We start from the raw sequence: 14,833 nt of genomic DNA, 5'->3' as shown, positions 1-14,833 counted from the left end.
GGCTTTATTTTTTCAACACTTCATGGCTTGTTTGGGGGCCTTGACGTCCCTAAAGAGTCCCAAAAACCTTCCAGAAAATTGTTCCAAAGGGGAAATTTTTGTGTTTTGGTGGAAATGTGCAAGTCCATTGCACAAGTGTGACATAGGGGACTGGGTTAGAGCAACATGCATGAAAGTCAGTACACACAGGTATCAGATCTAGACAAAATAACAGGTAATTTGGGACCATCCTCTAATATGTACAGGAAACGCACTACAAACAGTTAACGGTCATATTTTGGCCGTTTTTGGCAGCGTCACTGTTTTCACATCTGAAGTATCTCCACCTACAGATTTCATCAGATTCTCTTCAAAGTTTTTGTGCTTATTCTAGACAAGATGGAGATCTAAAGTTGTGCAAACTGTGAGTTTTCACCTTAGGGAGGGGCTGTAAACGGGACCAAAAATTGGAAAACCTATTTTCCATATTTTTTTTTAGGTGTGCCAACTATTTTGAATCTATATAACTCTACAGTTCCTATGTCAGTCATCACCAAACTTAACAGGGCTGATCACACTGACGTTTATGCATCAATTTTACCACGATGTCACAGTTATGTCAGTGACCTCTGTGGGTTATCTTTCTTCAACAGAAGTGTACCAACTATTTTGTCCACTTATAAATGATAACTAATCATATTAAGAATAAAAACTCATCATTTAGCATAAGTAGTCTTCCTAAAGGGCCACTAAACATGACTGTGGGGGCCTGACCTGGCCCCCGGGCCTCCTATTGGACAGCTTAGATGAAGGAAATCAGGAGGAGAAAGTCCAGAGTAAAAGGTCAGACTGTGTTGACTCTGTTCAGCTGAATGTAAATAAAGGTGAAGAGTGACATTTGATCCATGAGGATTTAACTCAATAGTGACTTTTTTTTAAGTATTTCTTTGTGGATAAAAATATAAAATATATATCTTGAATTGCAATTCAGCTAAAAAAAGGTTTTTGGTCCATTTCAGCTCCCCTAGTTCCATGACTGTGACAGACTGACTCCAGGTGATTCTGCTCTGATGGCTGCAGTCAGATCATTCTATGACGGCTCACACAGTCGTGAAAATCTCTGCAGTGTTTACAAAATGTTGGAGCAGGCTGAGGTCAAAGGTCAGACTACTCACCCAGGGCGACCTGAACTCAGGGAGAGCTTTGAAGTGTCGTCTCTGTTTAAGAGGAGCGGAGGAGAGGAGGAGCGAGGGAGAGGGGAGGATAACAGGCTCTGTAGGAGAGGACAGCAAACACTCAGAGAGAGGGACCGAAGCAGACACCATGGAGCTGTACCTGGACCTGCGCTCTCAGCCATGCAGATCCGTCTTCATGTTCGCCCGAGCGGCTGGGATCCCCTTCGAGTTCAAGCTCATCGACCTGGCTGCAGGTAAGAAAACGACACTGCTGGACAGACGAGCAGAGGAAGGGAGGAGTCAGAGTTTAGTCAAAGCTCGAGCTCTCCTCAGACTTTAAACGCGCGTGTGGAGCTGTTGGAGAAATGCTGAATGTTTCCAGATGTTCGGGGAGTTTTCTTTGGCTCGCTGCTGCAGAGGTTTGTGAAATACTTGGCTGTGGATGTGCATTTAAAGAAAGCTCCCAGACAACTGCTGCAAAAGCACAGCAGATCGTAGAGTAAAGGCGAAACGACACGCTCCTCTGACGCAAAACACCCATGTTGTGCGTAAAAATGCTCACATATCTCCATAAACATTTAAACGCCGTTGGCTCTGTAGGAGAGTTTCAGGAAGCAGCTCAAACATGCAGCAAAAAAACTCTTCAGGTACCCTGGAAAACAACCGAAACAACACTGACACACTCCTCAACACACTGCCACCCACAGCCTCCTGTTCATGCGTAAAAATGTTTGATTAGTGCGTCAAAATGAGACGTTCCTTCGTCAGGGAGCCAAACCAAAGAGGTCAAAGGTCATTATAACAGAAAAACACTAATTTCTATCTGCAGAATCTCTAAATCAGTGTTACTCAACCCTGATCAACTAAAGAGCCATACTGTTGAAAAATATATTTGCAAGAGCCACAATCTAAGTGGTGAAAAGTGGCAATAAAAATAAGATAAAGGTGGCAAAAATGGTCAAAAAGTAGCAAAAGTGTGGCAAAAAATGAGTAAAAAGTGACTAAAATGGCCAAAAATCAGGCAAAAGGGTAGGGAAAATAGTCAAAAATACGCAAACACTGGGACAAAAGTGGCAAATATGGATGGGGGGTGACCAAACATGAGTTAAAGGAGGCAAAAATGGACAAAATTAGCAAGAGTGTGGGAAAAAATGAGTGAAGAGTGACTCAAATGGGCAAAAATCAGACAAAAGGGTTGAAAAAATGGGCATAAAGTGGCATTTAATTGAAAAAGGCAGCTTAAATGGGCAAGAAGTGGCAAAAAGGGGATAAAAAATTGCAAGAGCAGGATAAAAGTGACAAAAAGAAAAGGAAAAATGGAGTTACAGTTGCAAACACTGCAAGAAGAGTGGCACAAACCCTCAAAAAGAGCCACAAATCCTCAAAAAGAGCCACAAACCCTCAAAAAGAACCACAAATCCTCAAAAAGAACCACAAACCCTCAAAAAGAACCACAAACCCTCAAAAAGAGACTCAGACCCTCAAAAAGAGCCACAAATCCTCAAAAAGAGCCTCAAACCCTCAAAAAGAGCCACAAATCCTCAAAAAGAGCCACAAACCCTCAAAAAGAACCACAAATCCTCAAAAAGAGCCACAAATCCTCAAAAAGAACCACAAACCCTCAAAAAGAGCCACAAATCCTCAAAAAGAACCACAAACCCTCAAAAAGAGACTCAGACCCTCAAAAAGAGCCACAAATCCTCAAAAAGAGCCACAAACCCTCAAAAAGAACCACAAATCCTCAAAAAGAGCCACAAATCCTCAAAAAGAACCACAAACCCTCAAAAAGAGACTCAGACCCTCAAAAAGAACCACAAATCCTCAAAAAGAGCCACAAACCCTCAAAAAGAGCCACAAATCCTCAAAAAGAACCACAAACCCTCAAAAAGAGACTCAGACCCTCAAAAAGAGCCACAAATCCTCAAAAAGAGCCACAAACCCTCAAAAAGAGACTCAGACCCTCAAAAAGAGCCACAAATCCTCAAAAAGAGCCACAAACCCTCAAAAAGAACCACAAATCCTCAAAAAGAGCCACAAATCCTCAAAAAGAACCACAAACCCTCAAAAAGAGACTCAGACCCTCAAAAAGAGCCACAAATCCTCAAAAAGAACCACAAACCCTCAAAAAGAACCACAAACCCTCAAAAAGAGACTCAGACCCTCAAAAAGAGCCACAAACCCTCAAAAAGAACCACAAATCCTCAAAAAGAACCACAAACCCTCAAAAAGAGACTCAGACCCTCAAAAAGAGCCACAAATCCTCAAAAAGAGCCACAAACCCTCAAAAAGAACCACAAATCCTCAAAAAGAACCACAAACCCTCAAAAAGAACCACAAACCCTCAAAAAGAGACTCAGACCCTCAAAAAGAGCCACAAATCCTCAAAAAGAGCCTCAAACCCTCAAAAAGAGCCACAAACCCTCAAAAAGAACCACAAATCCTCAAAAAGAGCCACAAATCCTCAAAAAGAACCACAAACCCTCAAAAAGAGCCACAAATCCTCAAAAAGAGCCACAAACCCTCAAAAAGAACCACAAATCCTCAAAAAGAACCACAAACCCTCAAAAAGAACCACAAACCCTCAAAAAGAGACTCAGACCCTCAAAAAGAGCCACAAATCCTCAAAAAGAGCCACAAACCCTCAAAAAGAACCACAAACCCTCAAAAAGAGCCACAAATCCTCAAAAAGAACCACAAACCCTCAAAAAGAGCCACAAATCCTCAAAAAGAACCACAAACCCTCAAAAAGAGACTCAGACCCTCAAAAAGAGCCACAAATCCTCAAAAAGAGCCACAAACCCTCAAAAAGAACCACAAATCCTCAAAAAGAGCCACAAATCCTCAAAAAGAACCACAAACCCTCAAAAAGAACCACAAACCCTCAAAAAGAGCCACAAATCCTCAAAAAGAACCACAAACCCTCAAAAAGAACCACAAACCCTCAAAAAGAGCCACAAATCCTCAAAAAGAACCACAAACCCTCAAAAAGAACCACAAACCCTCAAAAAGAGCCACAAATCCTCAAAAAGGGCCTCAAACCCTCAAAAAGGGCCTCAAACCCTCAAAAAGAACCACAGATCCTCAAAAAGAACCACAAATACTCAAAAAGAACCACAAATACTCAAAAAGAGCCTCAGATCCTCAAAAAGAGCCACAAATCCTCAGAAAGAGCCTCAAACCCTCAAAAAGAACCACAGATCCTCAAAAAGAACCACAAATCCTCAAAAAGAGCCACAAATCCTCAAAAAGAACAACAAACCCTCAAAAAGAGCCACAAACCCTCAAAAAGAACCACAAATCCTCAAAAAGAGCCACAAATCCTCAAAAAGAACCACAAACCCTCAAAAAGAACCACAAACCCTCAAAAAGAGCCACAAATCCTCAAAAAGAACCACAAACCCTCAAAAAGAACCACAAACCCTCAAAAAGAGCCACAAATCCTCAAAAAGAACCACAAACCCTCAAAAAGAACCACAAACCCTCAAAAAGAGCCACAAATCCTCAAAAAGGGCCTCAAACCCTCAAAAAGGGCCTCAAACCCTCAAAAAGAACCACAGATCCTCAAAAAGAACCACAAATACTCAAAAAGAACCACAAATACTCAAAAAGAGCCTCAGATCCTCAAAAAGAGCCACAAATCCTCAGAAAGAGCCTCAAACCCTCAAAAAGAACCACAGATCCTCAAAAAGAACCACAAATACTCAAAAAGAACCACAAATACTCAAAAAGAGCCTCAGATCCTCAAAAAGAGCCACAGATCCTCAGAAAGAGCCACAGATCCTCAGAAAGAGCCCCACGTTGAGTATGACTGGTCTAAAACCTCCTGAGCTCTGATTCCTGAGCCGTTCCTTCAGCGCTGTGCCAAACCAGAGCAGTCAGGAGGTTTGGATGTCTGTTTAATCAGATTACCAGTTTGTTCTTGTCCTCATTTCCAACAATCACAGAGAGAAAATCTGCTGCACAGAGATGTTTTCATGAGGTCGACCAGGTTAGCTGTTTCCAGCAGGTTCATACTCTGTGTTTAGAAAGATTCAGGTTCTGATGATCAAAAGAATCAAAAGTGGTCACATGACTTCTTTTACCTCAAGAATTCCATTAAATAAAACAAACAAAATAATGGAATTGAAACAAACAAAAATTGGAACCCGTTTTTTAAATGTTGTTATTCGTGTTTCCATTTTTGGTAAAAAACAAAAACAGAATAGCGAGTCGTTTTTTTTCAGGCTGGTTTTAACCCGGAAATGGATCTGAGAGAAAGTACACTGACCCTGACGCTGGTAGAAGCACAAAAATCTACATGAAAAGACAAAACAGACACAAACTAAATGAAGTTCATCCTCCTCCTGCAGTTCAGAACAACAGCTTCAAGTGTGTTTTTTATGTTTGATGGCACTTCAGTGGTTTCTACTCGCACGGTCAGGCGTGACTGACACTACTGCGAAGCTCCTCGGTCTGGCGGGTTTCGCGGGTCTAGCAGTCCAGCGGTGGTCTGTGCTGACGGACGGCGGGGCACGCGGTCAAACTCGGAGCAGCCGTGATGGAGCGCAGACTTATCTGGTGTATGTTAGGGGTTAGGGTGAACTCCTGTGCAGACTGTGAAAGTTGTGTCGTGTGTCCCCAGCTGAAGATGCTGGAGGATCCACCAATAAACCCAAGCATGGCTTCATTGATGTCTGCCCCGCCTCCATAGTAGCGAGGGAAATTATAAATCTCTTAGAGATTCAGATCATCATGAAGAATTGATTCAGGAGATCTCACAGAAACTCGGGACAAACGTGACCTCAGAGGAAAAACAAACATGGAGGATGACCGATGACCTCAGCTGTCCCGGTGTGGGAGAGGAAGGTGATCTGGTAAAATCCTGGTGGAGAGGAAGGATGTTTGTGGAAGTTGAAGTACGTGACATCCGGTTGGTGATGCTGCCCGTTCTGCTCGCTCTCATTGGTTGATTCTGTCAGAGACAGCCTGACCTACAAACAGAAATATCAAACATTAAAGATTTGACATCAGTGAGAAGCAGTGAAATAAAAGTTAGTCACAGATTTGAGGATTATTTGGATTATAAGTCGGTTATGATGGCCTTCAAACTGATCAACAGGAGGCAAATCTGGGCTCCGATCCAGTCTAAGATCAGCTCTCATGTGACTAGTCTGGTTTTCACAAAAGCAAATGAGACGTTGGCAATTTTCCTTTTTTCTTTTGGAAAAAGAAAAATTTTGGGCGTTAAAGATTATTTAAAAATTCAGTCCATGTAAAGACAAAGAGAACATGAAAAATAATCTCTGTAAAATATTTGTGTTTCACATCAAAACTCTGGGACCATCCAGAGAGCCTCATGTAGCTAACGTCTGTCTGGTGTGCAGTTAACCGTCCTGATCGCTCCTTAACAAAGAAATCAGTCTCTCTCTGCAGATCCAAACAAGAGCAATAACCTTACTGCAGAGTTACAGAAGGAGCTATTCTCACATGATCTGGAGGGTAAAACTATTAAAGCATTTGATTTCATCCCAAAGATTAAAGACGTCTTCATGGTGTTTCCTCATTAGAGAAAGCGTGCACCAATATTTACAAATGCTGTCAGCGCTGAAGAACAGCTCTGTCTTTTGTGTAGCTGTTGTTCAGAGTGTTGGACCATTGTCAGGACTGTGAAATCTTACGGTCTCTGGAGAATCTGAAGAGGAAAACTAGAGTGAAAATGTAAAGGACATGCAGACTTTGGACCCTCACACAGACTCTGCAGTCAAACCTCCGTCTGTTTTCCTCCATGTTTATCTTTTTGGCGTGGCGTTCTCATTAGTGCTGGAGTTGAACGTCCCTCAGGCTCTGAGCTCGTTACGTAACGCAGAAATGCTCCACTGTGATATCAGTCTTCATTCACATTTCACCCACAGAGCTCCCTGACTCTGCAGGGAGGAGGGGGCGGGGCTATAGGAGGGGGCGGAGCTAGAGGAGCTCTGAGATAACTGAGGAAAAGTGGGTGAGATGCTACGGATCAACGGTCAGAACACCCAGACACCCCCCTCTGTCTCTGAGGTGATGGAGTTTAACAGAGACGATAAAGGAGGAGGGGAGAGGTCACCAGTTCATCTGAAGTTTTCTCACAGCACTTGACAGAGAGGGCAGGTCCAGACTGTACTCTGTGACCAGCGTTTATCATTGATATTATAACAAGACTAGCTTTAAACCTAGTATTTGGCTGACTGGAACTATCCGGCATGCCTGAATTGTGTGTTCTGGCAGGGTGACGTGAGGACAGAGGAGTGGTGTAGCTCCGCCTACTTCCCCTAACAAGGTAACCACAGCGCCATAGACAGAGGTAACCTGACACACCAGATAGACCAGTCTAACTCAGTCACAGCAGGATTGAGGATTTGGGATTCAGGTCTAACCTGAGAGCCTAACAGGGTCAATGTTGAACCACTGAGTGTCAACCTGAATGATTCTGAGATAATAAGGTCAACATGATGAGTTAAAAACTCAGATATAAAGTCAAACTTACAAGATTTAAAGATAAAACATGACATTTAAAGTCAAAATAATGTTATTAAAGGCAAAATATGAGATAGAGTACTGAAACCATGATTTTTAACAGTCAAAAAATGAGATACAAGTCAAAATCATGAGTTTAAAAGGTCGAAGTACGAAATAAAATTCAAAATCATGAGTTTAAAAGGTCGAAGTATGAAATAAAATTCAAAATCATGAGTTTAAAAGGTCGAAGTATGAAATAAAATTCAAAATCATGAGTTGTAAAGGTAAAAAAAGAGATACAAGTCAAAGCTAGGAGTTGAATTGTTAGCAAAACTGAGGAAAAATGAAAAAATCATGATTTTTAACCATCAAAATATGAGATAAACATTGAAATATTGAGTTTAAAATGTCAAAATATGAGATTAAATTTCAAACTCATAAATTTAAAAGTCAAAATATGAAATAAAATTCAAACTAATGAGTTTAAAATGTCAAAATATGAAATAAAGTTCAAAATCATGAGTTGTAAAGGTAAAAAAAGGAGACAAAAGTCAGTTAGGAGCTGAAATGTTAGCAAAATCGGGAAAAGTAAAAAATCATGATTTTTAACTATCAAAATATGAGATAAACATTGAAAAATTGAGTTTAAAATATCAAAATATGAGATTAAATTTCAAATTCATGAGTTTAAAAGTCAAAATATGAAATAAAATTAAAAGTCCTGAGTTTTAAAGGTGAAAAAACTAGACAAAAGTAGATGTAAGGAGTTGAAAAAAGTTTAAATCATGACTTTAAAAGGTGAAAATAGGATTTAAAATTTAAAAGTATGAAGCTAAAAGGTTAAAATATGAAATAAAAGTAAAAGTTATAAGATGTAAAGGTTAAAATAGACATAAAAAGTCAAAACCATAACTTTTAGTCATAACTGTGAGATGCAAAATTGAAAATATAGAGAAAACACAAATTTCTCCCACGTTCCTGAAATTATTTTTACTGTTTCCTTTTTTGATTTTTTACACTCAACAAGGATATTACAAATCATCAAGGTTAAGTTTACATTTTTATACTGGAGGAAATCTGCAGACCTCATACTGGTGGGCCAGTTCTAATAGAAATATGATATGATCTGGTGGGCCAGGTATAACTGCACCACGGGCCGGATTTGGCCCCCGGGCCTTGAGTTTGACACCCCTGAACTAGACCTTCCCCCTGGTGGTTCAATGCTTCCATAAAGTCAATGATAGCCAGACAGTGAAGAAGAGCTGTGGTGGTTTATGACCTTGACCTTTGACCCAGTAAGTCTAATCCTTAGTAGAGGCTGTTATAGTCTGTGTTATAACAGATCTGTGGTTGTTTCTGTGTCGTTTCAGGTCAGCAGTACAGCGAGGAGTTTGGGAAGATCAGCTCTGTGAAGAAGGTTCCGGTCATGAAGGATGGAGACTTCATTCTGACTGAGAGGTACGACCATTACAGAGAAATCCGGAAACTTTTATCACTCCACCGAGAATTATTAGGAGGATCCAGCTGACTGTGGACCTGACGGATCCACTCTTTCACATCTATATGGCAGACCTCACACAAAAACCTGGTCCTGTCTCTGAATCCCTCTAAGAATCAGGATCAGCGCCTCACTACTATGAAAAAGTTCCTCAGTGACAGAAGGCATCAGCCGCCACAGCCAGAACTCACGCAAGGCATCATGGGAGCTAGAGATAAGCTGGAGTCAGGGTTCCTGCAGATCCTTGAAAAGTCTTAAAAATCTGAAAGTGGACTTTTGAAATTCAAGGCCATAAAAAGTCTGAAAAGGTCTGATTTTTACCAGAGAAGTCTTAGATTTTAGATGGCACTATGACAAAGACATGTCTCAAATCGCTGTTTTCTAGCTAACTGTAATGATTTTAATCTTTATTTTTACATCCATCTCTACTAAAACCACGACCTCCAACCCTTTAACACCTAAGCCTCAAAAAATGTTTGGACTCTTTTAACCATAAAAAAGCCAGAAAATGTCCATTAAAGACCTGCAAAGTGCCTCATGAATGTTTTTGTATATAAATAAGCCTGCTGATTGACGGCATTTTACGCCCGATCACGGCAGAGAAGACAAGGAAAAGGAATTTCACAGAGACTGAAATAGAGGTGCTTGTGGGTGAGGTGGAGGCCAGAAAAATGATTTGATTTGGTGGTCACAGTGGTGGCATCACTAATAAAAGAAAAACAAGCGAGTGGCAGCATGTCGTCACCGCCGTAAATAGTGCGAGCACCACAGAGCGATCTGTGGCAGAGGTGAAAAAGAAGTGGTCGGATCTGAAGGTGGAGGCCAAGAGGAGAGTGGCATGACGCCGTCAAAGTGTGTCTGCTACAGGTGGGGGCAAAGGCACACCCGAGCCCACACCGCTGGACACCGAAATAGCCTCCATACTTGGGACGGCCAGCGTGTGTGGCATACTGTCGAAGCGGGAAGGAGACACAGATTTGGAGACCCCAGAGTGGTCTTCACCTGTATATGCACCAGATGTCGCAGTTCCGGTGGGCGTTTCTAACACTAGGCCCGGTTCAGCACATAGATCCAAGAGTGCTGCTCTAGGGAATCTATATTGGCTTATTAGCCAGTCATCATCATGGGCCAGGAAATCTTTGTGGTCCCTAAAGACTCTCTCCATCCTGAACCTACCATTTGCGTGATCTTCCAGCAGTGCCAGAGCATCCATTGTGCAGCATTAGTGTGTCACCGCACTATTTATATGCTTACTCAGCAATTAGACCGATTGTTACACACCTTGTCACAATTAATGCTAATCAATCAGTGCTGTCACTGCTCTATATCATTTGAAGATGGAACTATGATATATGAACATTGTGCATACAGTAGTATGCCCAATGGCTCACTAACACATCTATAACACTGCAGATTTGGGTGTTTATGATTACGCGGGTCTACAAGTCTGATCTGGCTTCAATTCACCACCTCACCATCTGCGCCGCCAGTTTCCCCCCGTCTCCAAAACGTTCGTGTGCAAGGATCAAAGTTGACGTACCGCTGCGCACATTCTCCGGCCAAGTTTATTTTTATAAATAACAATCTTTGCGTGGGAAGTGGCCTACGCCACTTTCAAGCCCTGTTTTGTGCGTAAGCAAGCTTTACAAATGAGGCCCCAGAGCCCTGGATCATCCTATAATCCAGCTCTAACTGCATCTGTCCTGGTTCTGTGTGTTCCTGTTCCCCTGTTGAGTTTTATTCTATCAGGTTCTGTAGTTTAAACATGAACTTCTCTCCTTTCTGCAGCATTGCGATCCTGAAGTACCTGGCTCAGAAACACTCAGTGGCAGATCACTGGTATCCGGCCGACCTGCAGCAGAGAGCTCGGGTTAATGAGTACCTGTCCTGGCAGCACATGAACACCAGAGCTCATGGGTCCAAGGTCTTCCTGATGAAGGTACGACGAGTGAGATCTCTAAGGATCTTTAGGAGACCTTTAACACAGAGACCAGAGCTTTGGTCTGTTGGTTTTAGAAGCACTGACATGTTTTAGTTTTATAAAAATCACTGCTTGTCACTCCTTTGTCACTCATTAATCTGGTGGTACTTTTCTCTCAGAGTTGATAGCTTATGACACTGTCTGCCTTCACTTTAACGCTGTTTGGTTCCTCTATAAACGTCTGCAGCCATGCCAACAGCTCTGTGAGGCTGGACTTTAACATGCAGGGGGAAATCTTTGATTCTTTTTCTTTAGCTTTAACCTAAATCTGCAGAAGAGGATGAAAAAGGGGAATGCACCTCGACAAATATTTATAATGCATCTAAATGCAGACGTCGTGCAGGAGGTTCTCTGCAGTATGAAGTCAGTGCGGCTGCAAACCTCCATTGTCAGACCTCTCCATGCCTGATGTAAAACTTTTACCATTACACTCCAGTAGATGGCAGTAATGGGCCAAGGCTGTGTTGTCTGCCTGATTGCATGCAATGCTGATTAAGTAAATTCTAATGAAAATGCACATTTTAAAATGAAATATCAATGGCCCCAAAGATTGATGATCTAATGATGATTGTGTTGCAATGTTTATAATGATCATAAAGTGTTAAACCAGGGGAGTCGAACTCAGTCACAGCAGGGGCCGGATTCTGAATTCAGGTCTAACCTGAGGGCCGAACAGGGTCAACAATTAACTGTTGAGTGGCAACCTAAATGATTTGGAGATTAAAAGGTCAACATGATAGGTTAAAACTTAGATAAAAAGTCAAAATTATAAGATTTAAAGATAAAAAATGACATTTAAAGTCAAAATAATGTTTTTAAAAGACAAAATATGAGATAGAATACCAAAACCATGATTTTTAACAGTCAAAAAATGAGATTGATGTCAAAATCATGAGTTTAAAATGTCAAAATGTGAAACAAAACTCAAAATCATGAGTTTTAAAGGTAAAAAAAGAGATACAAGTCAAAGTTCAGAGTTGAGATGTTAGCAAAACTGAGGAAAAATTCAAAATCATGATTTTTAACAATCAGAAAATGAGATAAACATTGAAATCCTGAGTTTAGGAGTCAAAATATGAGATTAAATTTCAAATTCATGAGTTTTAAAAGTCAAAATTTGAAATAAAGGTAAAAAACTAGCTAAAAGTCAAAGTTAGGAGTTAAAAAAGTCAAAATGTGACATAATTTAGAACAGTGCATTTTGAGATTTTTATTTTAAAAAAATGGTTATTATTGTGAAGTTTGTTTAAAACATTTGAATTACGCTCTAATGGCTGATGAATGGAAAAATTCTCTGTCATTTGCATTAATATTTAGGAAAAGAGAAAGAGAAAAATGTCATTTGCATAATAATGTGGAATGCGGTGTATTTCATGAAGCTTCTCTGCAGAAGTTGCTGAATCCTCTGTCTCTGTGTCTCTGTAGATCATGTACCCTGTGGTCATGGACTCAGACGCCCCAAAGGACAAGATGGACGCTGCCATGGAGGATCTGAACCAGTCCCTGAACACACTGGAGGGGATGTTCCTGCAGAACAAACCGTTCATCCTCGGAGACAAAATCTCTCTGGCTGATCTGGTGGCGATCGTGGAGATCATGCAGGTAAGAACTTCAGACACTGATGTTTTAAGTGGATCCTTCCCTCCCTGGACATGTGTTTTCAGCGCTGAGTTTCCTGTTTGATCTCACAGCCCGTTGGAGCCGGCATGGACGTGTTTGTGAGCCGACCGAAGCTGGCGGCGTGGAGAGATCGGGTGAAGAAGACGGTCGGAGAGAAGCTGTTCGATGAAGCTCATGAGACGATCATGAAAGTCCAAAGTCTGCCGGAACAGATGAAGGGCAACCCGCATCTGGAGATGATGAAGCCCAGGTTTCGTAAGATGTTAAGCTGAAGGCTTTAATAAACCTTCATCGGGAATCATCTCCGTAATTACTCAACTATCAGAGCATCTTTAACTACTTCCAGCGTTATAAAAGAACCTTTAATCAGCTGTGCAGCTTCAGTGTGTCTGTCTTTATAGGAAACCACAGGGCTGCTGTTCTCAGTCTGTTCCTGCAGAAATAAAACATGTCATAACAACAAAATCAGGATTTTCATGCAAAATAAAACCAACATAAATGTAAAAATCAGTTATCTGACTGTGAATCGTTTCTTATGGATTTTTAAAACCTGAAAATAAAGTAGAAATTAAGTTAAACTAAGAGCTTCACAGTGTCTTTTTTGTGTTCGCTGTGCCACAGTGCTGTTAGACTTTTAGGAAGGTTTGAGGCTAGAGAGAGGTGAAGATGTGGAGATAAAACCGCCTGAAGGCACCATCAGGCTGGAAGGAGGATCAACGAAACCCCGTCGATGCTCTGGATGTCCTCACATATTACCAGGGGGATGGGGACATAAACAATAACAAAGTCCACACCTTTAAGGCGGAGTCAGGGGCAGAGTCAGGGGTGGATGTGGCGACTAAGCACGGCCTAGGGCAGATACTCTCAAATGATGTGGCAAGGTACTCTAGTGTGGCTGGAGGTAGGTTTAGGTGTGTCTATGGGATTTGTACAACCCGACATTATTACTAAAGGTTCTGTACCCAGGCCTGCCCACAGATCTGGCTGATCCCTGCAAAACCAGAGACTGGACCCTGATAAACCAGAGAATGGACCCTGATAAACCCAGAGACTGGACCCTGATAAACCCAGAGACTGGACCCTGATAAACCCAGAGACTGGACCCTGATAAACCAAAGACTGGACCCTGATAAACCCAGAGACTGGACCCTGATAAACCAAAGACTGGACCCTGATAAACCCAGAGACCGGACCCTGATAAACCAAAGACTGGACCCTGATAAACCCAGAGACTGGACCCTGATAAACCAGAGACTGGACCCTGATAAACCCAGAGACTGGACCCTGATAAACCCAGAGAATGGACCCTGATAAACCAGAGACTGGACCCTGATAAACCCAGAGACTGGACCCTGATAAAACCAGAGACTTGACCCTGATAAACCCAGAGACTGGACCCTGATAAACCCAGAGACTGGACCCTGATAAACCCAGAGACTGGACCCTGATAAACCCAGAGACTGGACCCTGATAAACCCAGAGACTGGACCCTGATAAACCCAGAGACTGGACCCTGATAAACCCAGAGACTGGACCCTGATAAACCCAGAGACTGGACCCTGATAAACCCAGAGACTTGACCCTGATAAACCCAGAGAATGGACCCTGATAAACCAGAGACTGGACCCTGATAAACCAGAGACTGGACCCTGATAAACCCAGAGACTGGACCCTGATAAACCCAGAGAATAGACCCTGATAAACCCAGAGACTGGACCCTGATAAACCCAGAGACTGGACCCTGATAAACCCAGAGACTGGACCCTGATAAACCCAGAGACTGGACCCTGATAAACCCAGAGACTGGACCCTGATAAACCAGAGACTGGACCCTGATAAACCCAGAGACTGGACCCTTATAAACCAGAGACTGGACCCTGATAAACCCAGAGACTGGACCCTTATAAACCAGAGACTGGACCCTGATAAACCCAGAGACTGGACCCTGATAAACCCAGAGACTGGACCCTGATAAACCCAGAGACTTGACCCTGATAAACCCAGAGACTGGACCCTGATAAACCCAGAGACTGGACCCTGATAAACCCAGAGACTGGACCCTGATAAACCAGAGACTGGACCCTGATAAACCCAGAGACTGGACCCTGA

General features: G+C 42.1%; 1 protein-coding gene across 1 annotated transcript; it reads left to right on the top strand.

The window, feature by feature from the left end:
- Positions 1–1,236: 1,236 nt before the first annotated feature.
- On the top strand, positions 1,237–13,302 carry gstt1a (glutathione S-transferase theta 1a). Its single transcript, XM_041787707.1, has 5 exons — positions 1,237–1,408; positions 8,996–9,083; positions 10,912–11,062; positions 12,530–12,706; positions 12,796–13,302. The coding sequence occupies exons 1-5, from the start codon at positions 1,303–1,305 to the stop codon at positions 12,994–12,996; spliced, it is 723 nt and encodes a 240-aa protein (XP_041643641.1). The 5' UTR covers positions 1,237–1,302; the 3' UTR covers positions 12,997–13,302.
- The last annotated feature ends 1,531 nt before the right edge of the window (positions 13,303–14,833 follow it).

This window comes from Cheilinus undulatus, linkage group 5, assembly GCF_018320785.1.
Source record: "Cheilinus undulatus linkage group 5, ASM1832078v1, whole genome shotgun sequence".
In the NCBI taxonomy this organism is placed as follows: Eukaryota; Metazoa; Chordata; class Actinopteri; order Labriformes; family Labridae; genus Cheilinus; species Cheilinus undulatus.
Note: the sequence above shows the minus strand (reverse complement) of the source record. Positions and strands in the feature narration are given on the sequence as shown.

Coding starts and splice junctions, on each gene's coding strand:
- gstt1a (XM_041787707.1), top strand. CDS start 1,303: ATGGAGCTGTACCTGGACCTGCGCTCTCAGCCATGCAGATCCGTCTTC. Junction 9,084..10,911: donor GACTTCATTCTGACTGAGAG/GTACGACCATTA, acceptor TCCTTTCTGCAG/CATTGCGATCCTGAAGTACC. Junction 11,063..12,529: donor CCAAGGTCTTCCTGATGAAG/GTACGACGAGTG, acceptor GTGTCTCTGTAG/ATCATGTACCCTGTGGTCAT.